Below are 21,911 nucleotides of genomic sequence, written 5' to 3' on the forward strand. Positions count from 1 at the left end.
TTTAACACTTTAAATCTACACATTTTATTTTGAAGGCTTTCTTTTCATTGTCATCATTTATTTTTGATCCATTTTCACTCTCTGTTCTGTATGGTTCAAAGACATTTTGTTTTTAAAAAACCCTCATAGTCATCACTTTACATTTCCAGGGTCTTTCAGCCTGAAGGATCCAAAAGATTTTACAGTTTGAATATACAAAAAAAGAAAAGGAGGACTTGTGGCACCTTAGAGACTAACCAATTGATTTGAGCATAAGCTTTCGTGAGCTACATGCATCCGATGAAGTGAGCTGCAGCTCACGAAAGCTCATGCTCAAATCAATTGGTTAGTCTCTAAGGTGCCGCAAGTCCTCCTTTTCTTTTTGTGAATACAGACTAACACGGCTGTTACTCTGAAACCTTTGAATATACAGCAAATACTCCTCTGCCCCGGAAATGCAGCCCTTGCTGCGCTGGCATCCTATCGCACGTTTGTGTTGGTGAGATTACCGTGTATGTGTGTGCTAGGGTGAGCAGACAACAAGTATGAAAAATCGGGAGGGGAGGGTAATCGGGTCCTACACAGGGCTTAATTTGTGCTGGGGCAGCCCTGGCACCTCTAGGCTTTGCAGCTCAGGGCCCAAGCACCTCTGGGTTTGCCCAGTCAGGTATGAAAGTAAAAAACTTGCTTGAGCCCCAGCCCCGCTTTCATTACACATGAAGCACCGATCCTGTATAAACCAAAGCCCCTATAATCCGGATGATCCTTTTCAAAGCGGGAGATCTGGCCCGTCTCTGGGTGTGCGCGACGCCCAAGCGCGGCCCGGATCCCGCGGCCGGCGTGGCCCCCAGGCTGAAGCCCAGGCGGCGGCTGGGCTCACGTTCTGCTCGGCCCAAGCGGTGCAGAGACAGCGGGGGCCGGCGGGGCCCGCACCGACCCGGCTCCCGGGGCCGGCGGCGGCGGCGGGCTCAGGAAGTGACATCGCCGAGCGGTGCATGCTGGACCGGTCTCCGCACAGCCCGCCCCCGGGGGCTGCAGAAGAAGCGCGGCGGCGGCGGCGGCATGGCAGCCCGGTGCCAGTGAGCGGCGGCGGCGGCCCCGCAGGCTGGAGCCTCCCCGGCGGCGGCGGCAGGTGCGATCGCGGCGGAGCCCGGTCCCGGGGGAGCGCGGGGCTGAGCGCTGCCCGCACGTGCCGGGCGCGGGGCCGGCTGCTCAGCACCGGCCGGGGCGGGGCGAGAGGCCGGCGCGGCCCCGCGGCCGGCCCCGCAGGGCGCAGCGGCACCAGCCCCGGCGGGGCTCGTTGCGCTCTCGTGGGCAGGGGCGGGGAGGCGGGAACGTGGCTTTCCGCCGTCGCCCGCTCTCCTGCGCCAGCCCCGCCGCGCTTCTCCGACAGAAATCGCCTGCTTCACAAGCCACCTGTTCCTTGCAGGGGGCACCCACCGCAAGTTCCCGTGGTGGGTCATCCCTGGCTTGTGCTTCATGGCTAGGCACGGAGGGGGTTAAAGGAGAGGAGGGGGTGGATGGCTGGCGAGTGGTGCTAGCCGAACTCAGGCTGGCCACAAGGCAATACCCCCCCCCCCCCCCCACTAAACTAGATAATGCAAGAGGAAGTGTGGTGTGCAGGGAACTATTTTGGGATCAAGCTATTCAAATGTAAGCAAATAACTGGGCTAGATGGTCTTCTCTATGTCGCTTCGAGCATCTTTCATTGAAGTATCTCAGAGTGCTTCATAAACCAGCCTCACAGTACCCGGTGTGGCAGCTATGTTGTTATACCCATTTTACAGCTAGGTAAACTGCAGCACAGGTAAATTGAGTGCCCCCTTGCCTCTTCCCCTCCTCCCACCCAAGGTCCTGCAGGCCATGAGTCGTAGGCAGAGCTAGGCATAGACCTAGTGCTTAATTTTGAAATGAAAGAGGTTTCTGACTCAAGCAATTAGGTGCCAAGGCTCAAGAAATTTTTTTACTTTCATAACTGACAGGGCAAACCCAGAGGTGCCAGGTCTATGAACTGCCAAGCCTAGAGGCACTGGAGCTCAGCCCTGGCGCAAATTAAGCACTGCCTAGATCCCCATTGTTCTTCAGTTCCTTGCTCACAATACTTAATTGAGCAGTCTGGCCCGTACCTGGTACAGTTTTGTTTCTGCCTAAGAGGGTAATTTTCTGACTAGATGTTAGTCTGATATGTTGTGTACAAAAAATGGTGTCCTATTTATAACTATGGAAAAGATTGTGATATTGGATCAGCCCAATGACCTTGCTGATCTATTATCCTGTGTCTCTGATAGCGGCCAAATCTAGATGTTTCAGAGGAAGGCTTAAACTCTCCATAATGCCTCTGACTTTGCATTATTACAAAGGAGGAAGCTTGTTTCTGACCTCATACACCCGCCTCTGAAGGTCTGCTTCTGGGTATCTCTCAGGAGTAGAGTAGTGAAAGAAAAAGACTTGAGGGACCAAAGGCCACCAGATCTCCTCCCCCCCCCGCCCTCCCCCATCCCCCAACTCCAACAGATGATCTCTGCTGAATGCTCCATAGAAAGGTGGAATTCACATGGATTGTTTGTGATGCTTTAATTCATGTCTGTAAATCACTTTGATCTTTCCTGCAGTTACTCTTCGATGTATCCCAATAGATAATCCCTCTGACATGCTTAGGAGAGGTAATTTTCTTTCCCCTTTTTCCAGTGTTGGAAGCATGTCACTTTTATAAAAGGCTCTGTTGCTGTCAAACACTGAAATTTTCTGTAGTTGAATCTCTCCTTCACACCCACACAGGGCACCTATCCTCATATCATCTATGTGCTGGACAACAATTACAGGGAGTATGCGCATTCCCTAAAGGCACTCTCTCCTATTTCACATCATGGTCTCATTCCCCTCCTCCCCCTCTGCTCTTATGCTCTTGTTCTAGTCAATAAAAAGCAGTCCCTAAAAAGGACAGAGATACCTTTCAAGATGGGAGGGAGAAAGGGAGGGATAGCTCAGTGGTTTGAGCATTGGCCTGCTAAACCCAGGGTTGTGAGTTCAATCATTGAGGGGGACATTTAGGGATCTGGGGCAAACATTGGGGATTGGCCCTGCTTTGAGCAGGGGGTTGGACTAAATGACCTCCTGAGGTCCCTTCCAACCCTGATATTCTATGATTTTTCACAGCCTGCATTGTGACAGAATTATGTCCTACTTGTGTGGTGCTTGCTGTTCTGTAATTGATGTGTGGATGACAATCAGACGGTTGGGTTTTTCAGAATGCTGCTGGGGCAATGAGAGCTAATCCAATTTCCACACTATTACCACCCTGTGTGATAAAGACTGGATCCCGCAGTGCTTAAAGGGAAGCTCTATGGTTCAACCGTACCACACATGAGCCTTTTAAGGTGCTGCTGATTTCCCTCAAGTGAACACAATTAATTATGCTGGGATCGGATCCGTAGCTGGTGTAAATCATTGTGGCTCCAGTGACTTCAATAGGAGTGATGCCAATTAACACCATGTGATGATCTGCTCCAGAATATTTAATCTATCTAATCTGCATTTTTAAGGGATCACTGAGGTAATTGTATTTAAATATTTCATACCTGCATTACTAATAATCATAGAATATCAGGGTTGGAAGGGACCTCAGGAGATCATCTAGTCCAACCCCCTGCTCTCTTATGCTGTTCAGATGTAAAGAAGTGGGAATATCTTGTTGTTTCCACCACTGATGCTGTTTGTTTTTTACATTTCGTTCAGCTCGGACGAGGCACCTAAATGGATCCATTTAGCTAAAGAGGCTTGTGGTTAAAGCAGAGAGCTAGCCAGAGACTTCTGACGATTCCAGGCACTGCTTTGCCACAGACTCTCTGGGGCGAGTGACTTAATTTCTCTGCCCAGTTCTCTGTGTGTGTGTGTGTGTGTGTGTGCGTGTTTTAAATTCAAATGGAGATAATGATACATCTCTACCTCCTGGGGTTGTTGTGAGAATAAATCCCTAACTGCTTGTGAGGAGCTCAGATACCAAGGTGACAAGAAGTCTGGAAGATGTAGGTAGATTACAGACTTTTCTCATGCACTAGCCAGATGCTCTAGATTTTGAGTTACTGCAGGAGAATATTTAAAGTTTACTGCCCTCCCCCCCCCCCAATTGAATTGAAAATGGTAACCATTCACAAAGCCAGACTATTCATACTGGCTTTTTAAACACAATCTAAATTGGGAGATTCAAGCGTCCAGTTCAGACAAATGGATTTTCTGCTGGACAGAGCTGGCAGAGAATATTCGTGGCAACTGCTTCCCATCTGCCACATCACAGGCCTTTGCTTCCCAACCTTCTCTCTGCCTGAGGCTGCGGCAACAGCTCTGCTTCAGCAAAGATTGTTTCAGTGGGAGGTGGGGAATGTGTATTTCAAATTTCTCCCTCTCATCTGATCCCTAAGATGGTGAAGACTGAGGCAGGGATTCCAGCTTCCAAGGGGAGTTTTTTTCCCTAGACAAAACACAAAGGAGCATCACCTGAAAATTTCCACCCCAAGCCCTGTAAACCAGTGGCCTGGTCTGGGTGGGAAACGTGTCCACAGAATTCTAACCGTCTTGAAACGCAGGTCAGCTAATGTGATTTTAAAGCCCCTTGGAACTGCAGGGTGAATCATGCTACAGGTGGCCTAAACCATTTTCAGAGCCTGCTGAAGATAGTGGCTCAGTACAAATGGTCCAGATCACCTGGAGCCTGGTCTACAATACAGCTCCATAGATTCCAAGGCCAGAAGGGACCATGGTGATCATCTAGTCTGACCTCATGTATAAGACAGGCCATAAAAATTCTCCAAAACAATTTCTAGAGCAGATTTTTTAGAAAAGCATAAAATCTTGATTTAAGATGACCAGTGGTGAAGACTCCATCACAACCCTTGTGTAATGGGGTCAGCACCTACCTGTCATGAGCACCCCCTCTGGTTGGCTGTATCCACATTTTTTAAACCAATCCCAGCTCTGGGTAGGCCATACCCCCAGGGCTACCTCCCTGGAAGTAATGGTTTTGCCTTCTTAGTCTGTTTTGTCCCTAGTCTTCAGCTGGGCCTCCTGAGAGTTCAGTCCCCTTCTGGTGGTTTACTGATATCCAATTGTAGGCCCTTCCCCAGTGGTCTGGGGAGGGGGAGGGGGTGGGCAGCCTTCACCCATGCCTTACCCTTAGCTCAGAGCATTTCTAAGCTCAGGACCAGTAGCCAGCCAGGAGCTCTTCCTTGCTTCCCCGGACCCTACTAGCACTGGGCTGTCCATTGTGCTGTAGTTCCCTCAGCCATCCACACTCCTCCAACTCTAGCCAGGAACTACTCTGTCTGTGGCTGCTCTGTAGCTCCTTTTTATAGGACCCTCCTGGGCCCTGATTGGCTGCTTCCCCTGCAGGCACTCTAGCCTGCTTCGAGGACCTGGGATGAGTGTGGCAAGACCATGAGGCCTCCAGCCTGGTCTATCCCGTCACATCTTGGTAGATTGTTCCAATGGTTAATTACTCTCACTGTTAAAAATTTACAGCTTATTTACAGCCTGAATTTGTCTCACTTCAGCTTCCAGCCATTGGATTGTGTTATACTTTTCTCTGTTAGACAGAAGAGCCTGTTATTAAATATTTTTTCCCCATGTAGGTACTTATAGATGGCACTTAAGTCATCCCTTAACCTTCTCTTTCTTAAGATAAATAGATTGAGTCTATCTGTGAGTGAGTCTATCACTATATAAGATGTTTTCTAATCCTTTAACAATTCTCGTAGCTCTTCTCAGAACCCTCTCCAATTTATCAACATCCTCCTTGAATTGTGAACACCAAAACTGTACACAGTATTCTACTCCAAATCGAGATTCCCGTTTATGCATCCTGGGATCGCATTACCTCTTTTGGCCACTGCATCATACTGGGAGGTGATACCCAGTTGATTATCCACCATGATCCCCAAAACTTTTTCAGAGTCACTGCTTCCTAGGATAAAGTCCCCCATCATGTCGCTATAGCCTACATTCTTTGTTTCTAGATGTGTACATTTACATTTAGCCATATAAAAATACTTATTGTTTGCTTGTGGCCAGTTTACCAAGCAATCCAGATTGCTCTGTATCAGTGACCTGTCCTCTTCATTATTCACCACTCCCTCGATTTTTGTGTTATCTGCAAATTTGTCAGTGATGATTTTATGTTTTCTTGCAGGTCACTTATACAAATGTTAAATAGCATAGAGCCAAGAACTGATCTCTGCAAAACCCTACTAGAAACACACCTTCTCATTGATGATTCCCCATTTACAGTTATATTTTGAGACTCATTAATTATCCAGATTTTAATCCATTGAATGTTTGCCATGTTAATTTTATATTGTTCTAGTTTTTCTTTAGAATGCCACACGGTATCAAGTCAAAAACTTTATAAAAGTCTAAGTATATTATATCAACACTATTTGAACCTTTATCAACCAAACTTGTAATCTCATCAAAAAATATATCAAGTTTGTTTGACAGGACATATTTTCCATAAATCTGTGTTGATTGTCATTAATAATATTGCCCTCCTTTAATTCTTTGAGTCCTGAATCAGCTGCTCCACTATCTTGCCTGGATCGATGTCAGAAAGACCTTACTTGGGTCATCCTGTTTACCCTTTTAAAATATTGGCACATTAGCTTTCTTTCAGTCTTCTGAAACTTCCCCAGTATTCCAAGCCTTATTGGAAAAATCAACATTAACAGTCCAGTGAGGTCCTCAGCCAGCTCTTTTAAAACTGTTGGATGCAAGTTATCCAGACCTGCTGATATAAAAAAGTTTAACTTTAATACCTGCTGTTTAACATCCTCCTGAGATACTAGTGGAAAGGAAAGAGTGTTATCACCATGGTGAGATTATATCATCTGCTTTTTTTCCCCAAATACAGAACAGAAATATTTATTGAAGACTTCTGCCTTTTCTGTAGTGTTATTGATAATTCTACCAGTTCTATCTAGGAATGGACCAATAGCATTATTAGGATTCTTTTTGTTCCTAATATACTTTAAAAACTCCTTATTGTACTGAACTCTACATAGAGTTCTCCTTGCTTCCCTTATCAATTTTCTACAATTCTTAGCTTTTGATTTATATTAATTACTATTCAACTTCCTTTTTCTTCCATTTGTGATCTCTTATTTTTTAAATTTTTTATAGCTGCCTTTGCTTCCCCTCTAAACTAGGTCGATTTTTAAACTAATACGGCCTTCTTCCTCAGTTGTGGCTTTTGGGGCATCTAGTAAAGTATACTTAAACAATTCCCAATTATCATTCATATTTTTCTGATTTAAATTCTTCCTTTCAGCTGATTTGGCTCATGACAAAGTTTTCAGCTTTGTGAAACTGGCCACTTTTAACACGGATTTAGTGAGCCAATTTTAGAACCTGTTAGAATTGGGGGGGCGGTAAATTCCCCAGCATAGAACAGACACGTGTGCATATGTCACTCAGACAGATTTAATGGGGTTTATTAGGCTGGAAACGCAAAGACTTAAGCCATCAAACTTATGGGACTGGTGTTCTTTAAACAACAATTCTTTACGTAGTAGGGTTAAAGGTCAGAAGTCCATTGGGAGTGTTCAGGAGCAAGAAGGCCTGCTGGCAATGGCAGCACTGCTCACACTCTTGTTAAGGGCAGTGAGCAGCTCCAGCTTTCGTCAGCTTCTCTGCAGGCTGGTCCCTGCTATGAAATGTAGCCATGTCTCAGTGCAGCTGTTGGCAGGCTTGTTAGCCGACCTGGGGCTGAGGGCATGTAGACAAGTTCAGCCCCGGGTCCGTGAATGTCATAGCAGCCTCCTATTTCACCGGACCAGTGTGATGAGGCTGGGCAATTCGGCCTCTGGCTCCCTGCTTCTCTCCCCCGCGTTGTTTCTCCCCTCAGCTGATGAGTTGCTCCCAGTCCCCATCAACTCCTCTGTTACCTATGTCTGCATCTGCTTACATCTCTCCCCGGCAGTGCTGTTGGTTCAGCACAGATGGCTCTCCCCTGCCCCAGAGGGGGCTGCTGCACACTCTCTCCTTCCCTGTCCTCCCTTCAGCCAGCCAGTGCCTCTTCGGACTCTGCCCCACGTAAAAGGAGTCTGTGGTTTTGGAGACCCTTGTGAGGAAACAGTCACCACAGGCTCTGCCCAAGACTTCTCAGCAGCAGGAGGAGGAGGGCGCAGCAGAGCCACGTTGGGCAGCAGAACAGAGTAGTTCCAGGCAGGAATTCTTCCCATCCCCTTTCCAGAGAGCTGCTGGCAGCCTGGTCGTTCCCTGTACTGTCTGGGCCGGGAGCTCCTAATGGACTGACTAGCTGACTCCAGCTGCCACAGACCTTTTCCCCCCAGATCTCTCTGACATCTCAGCCGTGGTCAGTCTGCTCCTTATGGTTGTAGCATCACATGGGACCAGACAAGGATGTTGGCTAAGGACACATACAGAGTTGCACACAAACGGGTGTCTGGATCCCAATGACAGCTGATGATCTTTCAGTCCACAGGCTGTTCCTTTTCCTCCAATCCAAAACCTTTAAGGAGAATCAGAGACTGAGCAGCTGCCTCTGGCTTGGTGGAAGTTGCGTCTACTTATCCCAGCTCTGCTTTGGCCCTTGCTCTCATTTGCAGGAGGCTCTGCAAACGCTCTGTTTGAGCCCATAGCTCAGTGGTTTGAGCGTTGGCCTGCTAAACCCAGGGTTGTGAGTTCAATCCTTGAGGGGGCCATTTAGGGATATGGGGCAAAAATTGGGGATTGGTCCTGCTTTGAGCAGGGGGTTGGACTAGATGACCTCCTGAGGTCCCTTCCAACCCTGACATTCTATGATCTCCATTGTAAATTTTTCACAAGGACTAGTCTCTTTGTTGAGTGTTGCGCAGTATTGTGCCTAAAGCAGTACATCTACTTTTCACTGAGACCAGAACATATCTCCTTGCAGCCTTTGCTCAGCTCCTAAATTGGAGAGGGCCCAGGACATTCTCAGGATTTGTGGAGAAAGCACCTTACATTTTATAATACTTGATGTGATCACATTGATACTTTAACTCCTGCAAGTGCTGCCCTTGGCCATAGAGGTCTCGGAAATATAGCAAAAAGCCTGTATTTGATTGCAGCCTTCAGTTTGTCGGCTCTGTAACTCTCCCTCATGCAGCACTCAGTGTCTCTAAACCTGGTAGTCTGGTGTGGTGGGACTCCGACTCCTAAGGGAGAGAGGTTTACCTAATGATTCATGTTCTGGGATTTGCAGCTACCAGTGCAGATCCCCCGTCTCAGTTGGATAAATTACCTATTCAGAAAGAATTGACTTGCAGTGTTTGTTACATTGCAATAAAAAGTAATGTTCCTACCCGTGTTCTTTTCCCTTGGGTAAGCAGAATACACTCTTGAGAGTGCTCTCAATCCCAGCACCTGAATAACCAGGGACTGTTTTTCTTTGTATGCCTTAGCTATCCTGATATGTGCCAAGAAATCTGTGCCTGGAGAGAAGGCTCTTGCTTACTTATATGTGGACCTCTCTGACCCTCCTTGATGTCTCTCTCATTCACCACCTGAGGGATTACTGTAAATCTGGCACTCCAGGCAGGACCACTTATACCTGATATGGTGGCGTTCTCTTTTCTTGTTCAAGGACTGGATCCCCCAGGCAGAACAAGTTCTGTTACGCAGCTCCTACAGTGCCTGTCTTTACTTATCACATACACTAGTGCAGTGGTTCTCAACCAGGGGTCTGTGGCCCCCTGCTCATCCGCAAGTTGTTTTCAGAGGGGCTGCAGGGGCCATGGCTGAAGCCTGGAGTCCTGTTGCCCCCTGTGAGGCTAAACCCGGGAGCCGCGGGGAGGAAGCCCGGAGCCATGAGCCCCAGCATCCCCCACAGGGCTGAAGCCAGGAGCTGCAGGTCTTAAACTGAGCCCCAGCACCCCCTGAAGGGCTAAAGCCACAAGTCCCGGCGCCCCCCACGGGGCTGAAGCCAGGAGCCATGGCACTCCCTGTAGGGCTGAAGCCGGAAGACCATGGGCAGAGTTGCAAGGGGTGTGTGTCTTGGGGGGCGTCACCCCCCACTCCAAACTTATCCAGAGTGCGGCAGTGTCCGTCCCCCTGTCCCCTACACACACACATCTCCTCTCCTGCAGTCCCCCTACTCTCTGTCCCCTGGCCACGTTGGAGGCTTGAGTTGGGTAGTGCGGGGCAGCTGCTGCTTTGGCTGGTGCCACGGAGCGGGAAGCTGCAGCATTCCCCATCTCTTGCTGCTGCTGGTCACCTGAGTTGTGGCTGCTCCTCGGCTCCCAGCCCCCTTTGACTTCTTGGGCTGCTGGTAAGACCCGCCTGGGTGGGGGTCCTGGCTCCAGGGCCAGCAGAGCCCTCGGGGAGCAGCAACTGCAACAAAGCGTGCCCGCCCCAGCACACAGCTCCCGCTACCCCTCTCCCTGCACCCTCCCTCGCTGCACACAGCTCCTAGCTACCCCCTGCCTGCACACAGCTCCTAGCTACCCCCTGCCTGCACACAGCTCCAGCTACCCCTCTCCCTGCACCCTCCCTCGCTGCGCACAGCTCCTAGCTACCCCCCGCCTGCGCACAGCTCCTAGCTACCCCCCGCCTGCGCACAGCTCCTAGCTACCCCCCGCCTGCACACAGCTCCTAGCTACTCCTCTCCCTGCACCCTCCCTCGCTGCGCACAGCTCCTAGCTACCCCCTGCCTGCACACAGCTCCAGCTACCCCTCTCCCTGCACCCTCCCTCGCTGCACACAGCTCCTAGCTACCCCCCGCCTGCACACAGCTCTGAGCTGTACTGCTCTCTGAGCTACCCCCTGCCTGCACACAGCTCCAGCTACCCCTCTCCCTGCACCCTCCCTCGCTGCGCACAGCTCCTAGCTACCCCCCGCCTGCACACAGCTCCTAGCTACCCCCCGCCTGCACACAGCTCCAGCTACTCCTCTCCCTGCACCCTCCCTCGCTGCGCACAGCTCCTAGCTACCCCCCGCCTGCACACAGCTCCTAGCTACCCCCCGCCTGCACACAGCTCCAGCTACCCCTCTCCCTGCACCCTCCCTCGCTGCACACAGCTCCTAGCTACCCCCCGCCTGCACACAGCTCCTAGCTACCCCCCGCCTGCACACAGCTCCTAGCTACCCCTCTCCCTGCACCCTCCCTCGCTGCGCACAGCTCCTAGCTACCCCCCGCCTCCACACAGCTCTGAGCTGTACTGCTCTCTGAGCTACCCCTCGCTGCACACAGCTCCTAGCTACCCCCTGCCTGCACACAGCTCTGAGCTGTACTGCTCTCTGAGCTACCCCCCGCCTGCGCACAGCTCCTAGCTACCCCTCTCCCTGCACCCTGAGCAGTTTTCAAACTTTTTGAGCTGAGTCCCCCCTGCTTTGAATTATAATTGTTGGTTGTGCCTCCCTACCCCCCAGCCCTGCTCAGGCGATGAAGTGGGGAGGATCCTAACAGGACTGCATAGATAATACCCCCAAGGAGCTAATGCCAAGGCAGGAACGGGAGTGAGCCTGCAGTGAAATATAGAACTGTTTGGGCTGGAAGTTCGGAAGAAGTTTGTAAGAGAGTGATTTTAGGCAGTAGCATAGAATATGGTTGCTAAAGGCAAGTTTGAAGAGTAGGTTGAACTGAGTTCAGACTTCAGTGGGAATAATCGGATTTGCTGAAGGGGGTCAGAGCCTGGTCCCATCTAGTCTGATATCCCTGTCTCTTGTGCTGGGCAGTCTTAGGCTCCTGATGGATCTTGGCCACCATCCTGCTTCTGCCAGTGACTATTGGATGAAATATAAGAGGAAGTGGCAGCCCTGCCTCCCCCTATTAATGCACCTGTTGTGCAGTGGGGAGACGACAGGGAAATGGATAGAAGACTGTTTGGAAAGGAGCCTCTTCAACGAGAACCCCTGGCGTCTGTCCTGGGGATGCTCTTTGGCCCTGGATGTCAAAGGGTTGTGTGGCATGTGGCGCTGGGATGTGTGGGGCGGTTTGTACATCTTATCCAGCTCATGAAGTCTTTGTTGTTGTTTTGTTCTGATCCAGGACTTCAAACATGGATCTGTTCCGGGTCTGCACCTTTGTCTTCACGCTGATGTTGTCCAGGGGCAGCTCTTCAGACCCAGAGAAACAGAGCATAGACTCTGGGTTGGAAATCTGTATCCTTCTCTCCAGGCCTGCACTTGGGCTGTGAGTGAGGGCGGGCCGGGGAAGAACTGCAAGAGCAGTTGACAGGTATTAGAAGGATTAAACACTGAAGAGGGAGAGGAGTTATTGAGTGGGCCTCAGGGTTATAATTACGGACAATGACGTAAAAGTGAACTAAGGAAAATGCAGACAGAATATTGGGAACTGTTTCCTCACAGTGAGATCTAACACACTGGGGAGCAGTCCCCAGGGGCAATGATGGGAACGCCATTAACTGAGTCAGATAGAGCTGGACTGAGAAAAGGAATTGCAAAGACCAATCCTGTGTTAGCCAGGCGATAGGTGAAGAACTTCATGACCTTCTGGCTCCTTTCTGACTCTGTTTTCTCTGATTATGTGATAGCATCAGAACTGCTGAGCTGGCACATCTTTGCTCTTCTGTAGGGAGGATTTATCTAGGCTCCGTAGTTTGCTTATATAAGACCCATTTCGCTTCATTCTTTTATCATTGGTGAGCATAGAGGCAGATTCTCAGCTTGGCATGGAGTAGGTACAGATTGTATTCTAGGCAAGGGTTTGAGCCACAGTGTGGTGACCTGTCCTGTGCCCCCAGGAAGAAAAGCAGAGTGACCTGTAATACGCTTTCTCTCCCTGCTTCCAAATTCCTCAGTGAGATTCTTGCAGGAATCGTCAGGGTTTGTCCTGTCTTAGTCCATATGCATTCTCCAAAAATAATCCAAAATCTCCCAAATGTCTGGGATCAAAGCCAAAAAGTTCTATTCCTTCCAGGTCGTAGAGATCAGCCGGGTACCAATCAGCATGCACCACGCAGTCGTGATCGATGGCTTCTTCAGCTGGGAAAGTGACTGAACTTTTCAGCCAGATCATGCATTGGTGTAGCTTGGTGCTGCTCCATTGACTTCCCTGGAGCTATGCCAGCATACACCAGCTGAGGACCTGGACTTTACTTCTCTCTTCGTAACTTGGGGGAATCACACTGGAGTGTGACAATCTGGAGTGCTGTCCTTTAAGTGAACCCTCAAGGAACCAGTAAAAATAGTTGCCTAGTTGAAGTGACTTTTAGCTTAAAACTTTAATCAAGTTACACTAAGAATGCATGGGGCTATCTCACCGTGATTGCCTGACACTCCTGCTATTGGCGAGGGGCTGCTTTGTACATGGTTTCACTCAGCCTGGTCTATGTCTCTTCTGTGTTTATCATTCTTACTGGGCATCCGCAGCTGACATGAATCCTTCCTATCTGTGCCAGCCTCCCCTGGTGAAGGGTTAATCAGATTGGCATTGCAGGATGCTCAAAGCCTCCCAGTGTATAACAGGAGAGGTTGGGAATTGACATGAGTTCAGAGTGGCTGTTCCCAGACTGCCAGTGTGGGTTGTAAATGTTAAGCTCGATATAAGTGCTTAGTATTTATTAAATGCCCCAAGGGGACTGTTGGCAGATGTCTGTGTTGCAGGGTTGTTAAAAGCCTGCTCCTGTTTCCCATCTATGAACCGCTGGAGCGGATAGGCTCAGTCACTTACACCCTGCACTCAGACACCAGGGAGGCCCCATAACTGATTGGTTGTACTGGCCTGGGTGGTCTCTCTTCTGGAGCACTGCATGGGTCAGTGCATCTCAGCTGGAAATGTTTGAGTTTGGAGTTGTGGGAGGGGAAAAACTGTTACAAGCCCGTAAAATGAGATCGTGGGGCCGAGCCCAGCTCTGGGAAAGAGGGAGGTGGCCTGTCTGTGGAGACTTCAGGGTGAGGGGTTTCTAAGGGTGTATCTACACTACCTTTGGGAGCAAACCTCCCATCCCAGGTCCACAAATGTGTGCTGGCAGGGCTCATGCTAGTGCACTAAACATAGCTGCGTAGATGCTACGGTGATGTTGCAGCTCAGGCTCTCGAGCCTAGGGGGACGGGGAGGTTCTGCCCAGCTATTTTGAGGACAATAACGCGAGCCCTGCCAACACAAGTGTGTGCGCCCGGGCTGGGAGGCTCGATCCCAGCCAGATGCAGTGTAGACATAACCTCAGAGGCCCCAATGTTGGATGCTGCAGTGCCATCAGGAGGCAGGACCTGGTCCAGCAGTGAAGTCTGGGCAGTGGGCATGATCCTTGACAGAGCTGCAGATAAGAAGCTATTTGAGGTGAAGCGCAAGGACCAGATGAACGCACTGAAGAACCTGATTGAGCTCAATGATGTGAACCAACAATATAAAATCATCGACATCATGCTCAAGGGACTCTTCAAAGTGAGCGTCACCCACTAACTCCCGCCCCCATCCCTCCTCCAGGGCTTTGGGTGCTGCTGGGTGCTCTTTGGGAGCCCTCCCACCAATGGCTGAGCAGGGAAGGCTCACAGTACAACTTACCTTTATCCCATGTTCCTGAGGGTGTGTCCCAGCCCAGAGCACCACCATGGGAACATGACAATGGGGGGAGGAGAAGAAGGGGGTTGATAAGAGTGAGCAGTGGGGTTGGGAACTGGACCCAAGGTCACTATGGGCATAAGAGTGCGGGGCTATGTTTTAAAACAGGGTGGGAGAGTTGGGGCAGACTGCACCACCGAGCTGCTGTAGCAGCAAAAAGGAGGAGGGGGTGTGAGACGAGGCTGGAGCTGGCAGGATGCCTGGGGCAGGCAGGAGAAAGATGAGATCTGGGAAGCAGATGGATTCACTGAGTTCATTTTCTGAATGTTCAGGTGCTGGAGGACTCCCGGGCGGTCCTTATAGCCGCGGATGTGCCTCCAGATGGGCCCTTCCCTCAGGATGAGAAGCTAAAGGATGGTAGGACTTCCTCTCTTTTTAATCCCAGTTTCCGCTTCCAATGCTCTTTCATACTTCTCTCTCCCTCTCATTTGCCATTTCAAATGGGCTCAGTGCAGGGGTAATGAGGGAAATTCGATGGCCTGTGTTGTGCAGGAGGTTTGACTAGATGATCTAATGGTCCCTGCTGGCCTTAAAAATCTATGAAACCATTACCGCCTCCCTGGTCAGTCCACGTTCGGAACCCTTTCTCATCGACTTGGCTCTTTGTCCTGCTTCCTGCATTGTTGTTGCCAGCATCTAGAAGACCCTAGGATGGGAATGGAGCCAGGGAACTCTGCCAGTGATCTGTGAAGCAGAACAGAATCTGGGTGTTTCTTCTGCATGGCTGATGAAAAGTAAGCACTTGGGGTTCTGTCCAGTGTGCTGAAAAGGGAGGACACTGGAGACCAAAACAATTGATTGGACCACCTCGTCTGGTATCCTGTCTTCAATGCTGAATGCTTCAGAGGGAGGTGTAAAACCTCCCATAATGCAACTCTTTGTGCAATGCTATACAGAACGTGGAGGAAGAAATTTCTTCCTGACCCCAGCCAATGATTAGTTTATGACCTGAAGCATGAGCACTGAGAGCCCTTACATTGTAGAGGAACACAAGAACCTCTGTCAATTACCCTCTCTTTAAGCAGTTGCTGGCCAGTAATGGTTTCAGAAGAGAAAATCACTCCAAGGATGGAGGCTAGGGAGAGTTGTATTTTACCCTGTCCCCAGCCTATGGGCCAGTATCTGTGATGGCTGGAGGGTTGACTTATGCAGGAAACAAAGACCATCAGACAACTCCCACCCAGAGAGAGATGCACAGATTGGTATCTGAGGGATGAATTCAGCCCTGTGGGATGACTAAATTGTCTAAGAATTTGGCTAAATGATGGCAAAGGGAGTGGGGGGGACTATGCAAACCTTCTATAGTACCTGTAGGCTGTAAATAGCAAGCAAGAGAGAAAATGAACCAACGGGGTTTATAACTCTGACTTAAAAGCAAGAAATTAACCAAGAGAAAAGTTGGGCTGAGTATAAAAACCCATTTGCTAACACCTAGGTCTATTATACAGGAGAGCACTCTCCCAAGGGGAACGAGTGCTGGAGGCCACGTCACTTGAGTTATTTAAAACTAGACTAGACGAGGCCCCTGGAGTTGGTAGCGTAAGGAATAATCCTGCATTGGCCAGGTCTGAGGAGGGCAGAGAAGATCTTGCCTGTTGGGGCTCTTCCATCCCTCGTCTCTGTCAGTAGGAAAGTGCGCAGTCTTGTGCTGTGCTTATTAGCACCCTGCTGAGCCAGACACAGCCGGAGTGCCCACTCGTTGGGATGTCTGACTGGAGCAGACGTAGACCATTAGAAACCTCCAGTCACCCAGGCTTGCTGTGTTTGAGGGCACATCCTGCATGTCACCACTTAAACTGGGACTGCCATGGAATCTTTCTGGCAACTTGAGAGGAGGGCTTTCCCCCTGGCCAGGCCACGCAAGTAGGGGCCACGCTGAGAGTTTCTTGGCTGGAAGGCGATCTCTGCTGGCTTACATGCAGTAGGAAGTGGGCAGTGAAGCAAGACCCTCTGCTGACTGTCCCTGTGACTCTGCTCCCTAGCCTATTCCCACGTGGTGGAGAACACGGCTTTCTTTGGAGACGTGGTTCTGCGCTTCCCCAAAATCGTCCACCATTACTTTGACCGCAACTCCAACTGGAACAACCTGGTCCGCTGGGGCATCAGCTTCTGCAACCAGACGGGCGTGTTCGATCAGGGACCTCACTCCCAAGTGCTCGGACTGGTATGGCTCTGCGCTTAATCATCTTGACTCCCGGCATGGCCAGCCCCCCTGGAGCTAGGGGACAGGCCAAATGGAGGGGGAGATGACTGCGGTTATTGGACTAGAGAAATGGGGAGAGAAGTGAGTCGAGAGGGGGAGAGATGGCGTTGGGGGAGAGGGAGGAATAAGAGAGGTAGGGCAAGGCATGGAGCAGTAGGGTGAGAGATGCTGCTCTCTAGTACTGACTTTCTTTTAATCCACAGATGGCTCAGGAGCTGGGAATTAGTGAGAAGTCTCCGGGTTACCGGAATCCCTTTAAAACCGACCATTCCGAGGTAAGATAGCAAAGCTACGAGTCAGTCCCTGTGCACGTTTCCTCCTCCACCTTTATCCCGTGCTGAAGGCAGCTGGTTTGGGAATGGAAAGGCCAAATGTTTGGGGCTGTTGATGCCTGGGGTGGGGGAGGATTCTAAGCTTACGCCAAGCCATTTGTGTTGTCCATGATGGTGGCACCATTTGATGAGCAGTCTGATCCTGCCCTTCCCTTCTCCTCCCTCCCAACCCATGGAGCAGTGCCAGCGACTCCTCCCTACAGGCTCTCAATGCTCCAGCTCCAGAGAGTGAATTCCTTTTGCTGCTGAATGCGTGAGATGGACGGCAGTATGGGAAAGGCAGGTCCATGCACTCTGCCGTTTGCCCTCAAAGGGCTGCGTTCGGGCCTGTCTGTCCTGTCGGACACAGCTCTTCCCGGAGCCTGGTGCTGTGTCCAGTTTGACTGCTGAGTCCTGGTCTTTCAACACCGTCCCTCCGTGGAAAACTCTCCATAGCATTTGGCAGAGAATGATCTCGTGGCAGTAAGGCAAGGAGCCAACCCTGCTGCCTACAGGCCCTGCTGCCCTCACAAACCCACCTCTCTCCCTTCTCTCTGATGGTCCACATTTGGCTCCACCATAGCCTCAGAGTTGGGGGCCCCTTCCGCGGTCAGCGTGGCTAGGAAAGTTGGGACGCTGATCTTATGGGAGTGCATTGGGCAAATTGCTTAATCTCTCTATTCCTGAATGTCCCTATTGGTAAGATGGGGGCAGTCGTACCTGCCTCTCAGAATGAATTGGGCCTGATTTGCCTCTTGCTTAGCGTCTGATCTAAAGCCCATGGGAGTCATCAGGAGTCTGTCCATGGGCTTTGGATCACCTGCTTTCTCCACTGACATCAGTAAGACTACAACTGGCAGAAGGGAGTGGAGACTCTCCCCTCTTTACGGATTAAAAGGCTTAATGAATTAATACTGTAAGGCTTCCCGAGACCGCTGAGGCACTGGGATTGCTTTTCCTGTCTCCACCTGTGCAGCCTGAGGAGCTGAGCTCCTCCTTGCGCTTTCAGTTTTTCCCCAGTGCAGACACGTTCCAGAAGGCCCTGCGAGAGGAGGAGAAACGGAGAAAGAAAGAAGAGAAACGGAAGGAGATCCGCAAGGGGCCCCGCATCTCGCGCTCGCAGTCGGAGTTATAGTGCTGCCTTGTTGCTGAGACCCCTGCTGGCGGGAGATGCCACGGCTGGAAGCAGAGTGTCCTACTCCCTCAGCAGCCTCGGGAGAAGGCCGGGCGGGTCACCTTTAATTTGTTTAATGGTTTTTGTTTTCCTTTTTTCTGTGGTGTATCGGACAAGGACTGGATTGAATCCTGAGAAGGGACTGGACGCAGATCCTGGATACAACCCCCCGTGGGAAAGCTCTCCATAGCTATTGGCATACGGAGGGTCCAGCAGAGAACATCCATTGGGTGCATGCACTGTAGGGCTTTCCTGATACTAACAACGAGACTGCATGGAGGCAGGGAGGGATTAGAGTGGTACCCATCCCCCTGGAACCACAATGCAGGATACAGGGCATAGTTATACTGGGCAGGACTATGTTTCGAGCTGCATAATTATACTGGTCAGAGGGAAAGCATGGTAGGGTGTGTGGTTAGAGCAGATACCCACAGGCCTTGGGAACCTTCAGTTACTGGAGAAATACAATGTATCATGTATTAAACATGCTCCCTTCCCCCTGGAAATGGGGGGTAGGCGGTGTAACTTAGCGGCTCCAAAGGGGATGGTGCTTTTATATGGTTCAGTTAGCCAGCTAGTCCCTCCCCTGCCACTTATACCAAATCCTGCATTGTTGGAACCTCCATCCACAAATCAGATCTCTCCTTTCTAGATGGCTGTTTTATTAAAGAAACACAATTTTAAAACATCTAAACAGACCATTGGCTGATCTGGATTGGAGAGAGCCAACCGGGTGAACCCCCACTTATGTAGTGGGAGGCAGCCCACATTTTCAGGGCTGCAGGAGGAAAGGGTTTTTTGGGGAGGGGGGGCTGCTGTGCATGCCAGGACAGACTGAGCAGGCTCCAGAGAGTCTAACGTCACCGTAAGGCCTCCCAGCAAAGGTTCTGGAGTAAAGACTCAGCTTGAACTGCCAAAAAAAAAAAAGACTCCTTATGCCGGTGACTTGCATGAGCTGAACTTGTGGTTTCTGGTCTCGGCTCAGTTCCTGGCAAACAGGTGCCCACATGACAACCACCATGGCCACTGTCACTCAGTGGGAGCCTCGACAAAAAGACCAAGGATTGAATAAGCTATGGAGGCAGAACTCCTCTTCCCCACCTTCCCCCTAGAGAATCTCACTTGCTCCGGATTAGAGGCACGTTGCTGGGGGGATGTGAAGCCCATGCTGTGACTACCTTTACTGTAGTTGTTTTGGGGCTAAAGAGGGGACCTCAGACTCCGTGGGTGCCAGTTGGGCACTTTCAGTCTCACTAAATTCACATTTAGTGCTTTGGGTTGTGGATTTTTTTAATGACCTTTATTTTGCTGTGTTAAAATGAAAAGCTACCCACCTACTAGATCACCGTGGCAGGATGATCTTCCACTACATAAACAGTAGGAAGAAAGAGAGGTGATGATCATGTGTTCTGTCCAAAATGGATTCTTTCCATTGGACCAAGCAACCGATTGTAGATTTAATTGTCCAGTCAGAGTTATTGCGAGTGCACTATTACTGACCTGCTGCCTTACTGGCTCAGAGTAACAAGCCTTCTCTTTTGCATGTGCAGCTATTCCATACAGACATGTTCTTGTAAGTGTACTAGAAATAAGCGTGGTTTCTGACTGATGTTCATTTTAACTGTCATCAGTAAGGTAAAGGTTAGTGATCCAGGCTTGGGCTCAGTGCAACTAACGTCCTAGTCCAGATCCAGAGCTGGTTGCCAGTTAAATGAATTTGATAGATCTCATCCAAGTCCCCAGTGGATGTTTGCGTGGAAGCCAAATGTGTGGAGGCTTTGTATCAAGTGGTACTCACTGCACAGGGGCTCACGACTGGAACTGTGGGGGATGCTGCAGGTCGGGATTGATGGCCGTTGGCAGAGCTGTGCATGCAAAGCTTGTGCAGCATTCGCCTGGCTCCAGCTGGCGCTATCAGCCCCTCGCTGTCTTGAATACGAGAACTGAAATTTACTCTCTCAAGATTTGTTTTTGATGTATTTTCAGTCGCTGATCAAATCACACACCCCTAGCTTGTTCTTGCTGAGGGATTATCCTTCTGTGGGGAATAAGGGACTCTATCGGGGGACGCTGTAGTCTGACTTGCTGCCTTCAGGCTATTTTACATGGCCAGAGATGGGAAATGTTGTTCATGTTTAAATGAAGAGCCAGTTACATGTGTTTTGTTCCTTGGACATGCATTGAAAGAGGAAGCCTTTTTTTTTTTTCTTGAATAAATCAGAATTTTTAAAATCAAACCATTGTACCTTGTTAGTGTTTCAGTGGGAGCTGTTTTGAACCGTGGCATGCCTGGGGGTGTCTCTGGGGTGGGAATGGGTATTGGGGCTGTTGAGAACCTCATATATTTTAGAGGCTGGATTGGTGCTGAGATACAATTGGAAGAGTTCCCTTGATCCTATCTGGTTACCTGCTAAATTAGTTACTGTAGCACTTTAAAGATGAATCTTCCTCTAAAATATACTGTGTGTCTATATTCCAAAAATCCTGTCCCACAACCACCAACTGCCACCTTCAGACTGACACAAATACCCCTGGGGGGTCTCCATACGCAGTACTATAGCTTTGAGCTTTTTAATGGTACTCTTTCCCCATACTCCACCAACCTTCCTTGGCATCTAGGGCCAGATTTTCAAAGGTATTTAGGGGCCTAGTGGGATTTTCAAAATGCCCAAGCAGGCTAGTCACCTAACTCCCATTGGTTTCAGTGGAAGTCAGGGGCCTAACCTGCTTAGGTGCTTTTGAAAATCCCATTAGTGTCTACTGCCTGCATCTTTAAGCACTAAATACATTCTAAAATCTGGCCCCTTGCAGCTGCCGTGCTGGATCAGACTAGTGGTCTATCCCCTATGGCTATCCCATCTCCTGTTCTGCACCATCAGACCTCGTGGGGAAGACATGCAACCCACAGGGCCTGCACTTACCCTTGCTCCTTGCTGGCTCCGCATGCAGTGGGGGAGAGATTTGTTGCTTGCATCTCTCCTTGTTCTCTTCTCCCTCGTATGTATACCTTTGCTCCCTCTCCCAAAGAAAGGATGGGGCTCCAGGAACCAACATTCAGGTATTATTTTGTCCTGCAATAGCATCCAGGAGCCTGAGTTGGGGACTAGGACCCCATTGTGCTAGGCGTTGTACAAACAGAAGAAAAAAAGATGGTCCCTACCCCAAAGAGCTTACAGTCTAAGTATAAGACAAGAGATGATGGGTAGAGAGAGAGGGAGGGGAATACCAGGAAACAAGACAATATTGATCAGCATGACAGGAAGTGTTCTCAGCTCACCACCAGCCTGTTGGCAAGTTTTTTGTAGGCATCACAGCAAAAGAGTTTCCAAGAGGGAGCTGGAGGTGGACAGTGAGGTGACCTTGCAGATGTTTATGGGGCTCTCATTCCACGTACAGTACAGGTGAGAGCAAGGAGGTGATTGAAAATGAAACACGTGGACAATGAAGGCCGGAAGAATGGAAGCAGAAGTTGACATCTTATAGTGAATGAGAGACAATAGCGAGGGTGGGGATAGGCTATAAAGGTATCTGATGATGGTGCCCAGCTGCTGTAGCAACTTGGGTTATGATTGCCTCTGAGCCCACAGGTGAAATAAGACTATGCCTGATCACTACTAGCCTGATTTGTCAGAGGTGTTGAATACCCACAACTGGCACGGATTCAATGGAATCTACAGGAGCTCAGCACCTCTG

The 21,911-nt window shown here is 49.9% G+C and overlaps 1 protein-coding gene across 3 annotated transcripts; it reads left to right on the plus strand.

The window, feature by feature from the left end:
* The first annotated feature begins 1,005 nt into the window (after positions 1-1,005).
* On the plus strand, positions 1,006-20,455 carry CCDC134 (coiled-coil domain containing 134). 3 transcript variants are annotated; one of them, XM_073327217.2, is made up of 7 exons: positions 1,006-1,111; positions 11,996-12,108; positions 14,232-14,353; positions 14,803-14,887; positions 16,513-16,694; positions 16,937-17,008; positions 18,054-20,455. In XM_073327217.2, exons 2-7 carry the CDS (start codon positions 12,006-12,008, stop codon positions 18,177-18,179), a joined length of 690 nt encoding a protein of 229 aa, XP_073183318.1. In that variant the 5' UTR covers positions 1,006-1,111; positions 11,996-12,005; the 3' UTR covers positions 18,180-20,455. The 3 variants fall into 3 exon arrangements, with proteins under 3 accessions (XP_073183318.1, XP_078707219.1, XP_073183319.1); XM_078851093.1 differs by having other exon boundaries at positions 1,031-1,111; positions 18,336-20,455; XM_073327218.2 differs by lacking the exon at positions 1,006-1,111 and adding an exon at positions 1,232-1,433.
* The last annotated feature ends 1,456 nt before the right edge of the window (positions 20,456-21,911 follow it).

Source organism: Lepidochelys kempii, chromosome 1 (genome assembly GCF_965140285.1).
Source record: "Lepidochelys kempii isolate rLepKem1 chromosome 1, rLepKem1.hap1, whole genome shotgun sequence".
NCBI lineage: Eukaryota > Metazoa > Chordata > Testudines > Cheloniidae > Lepidochelys > Lepidochelys kempii.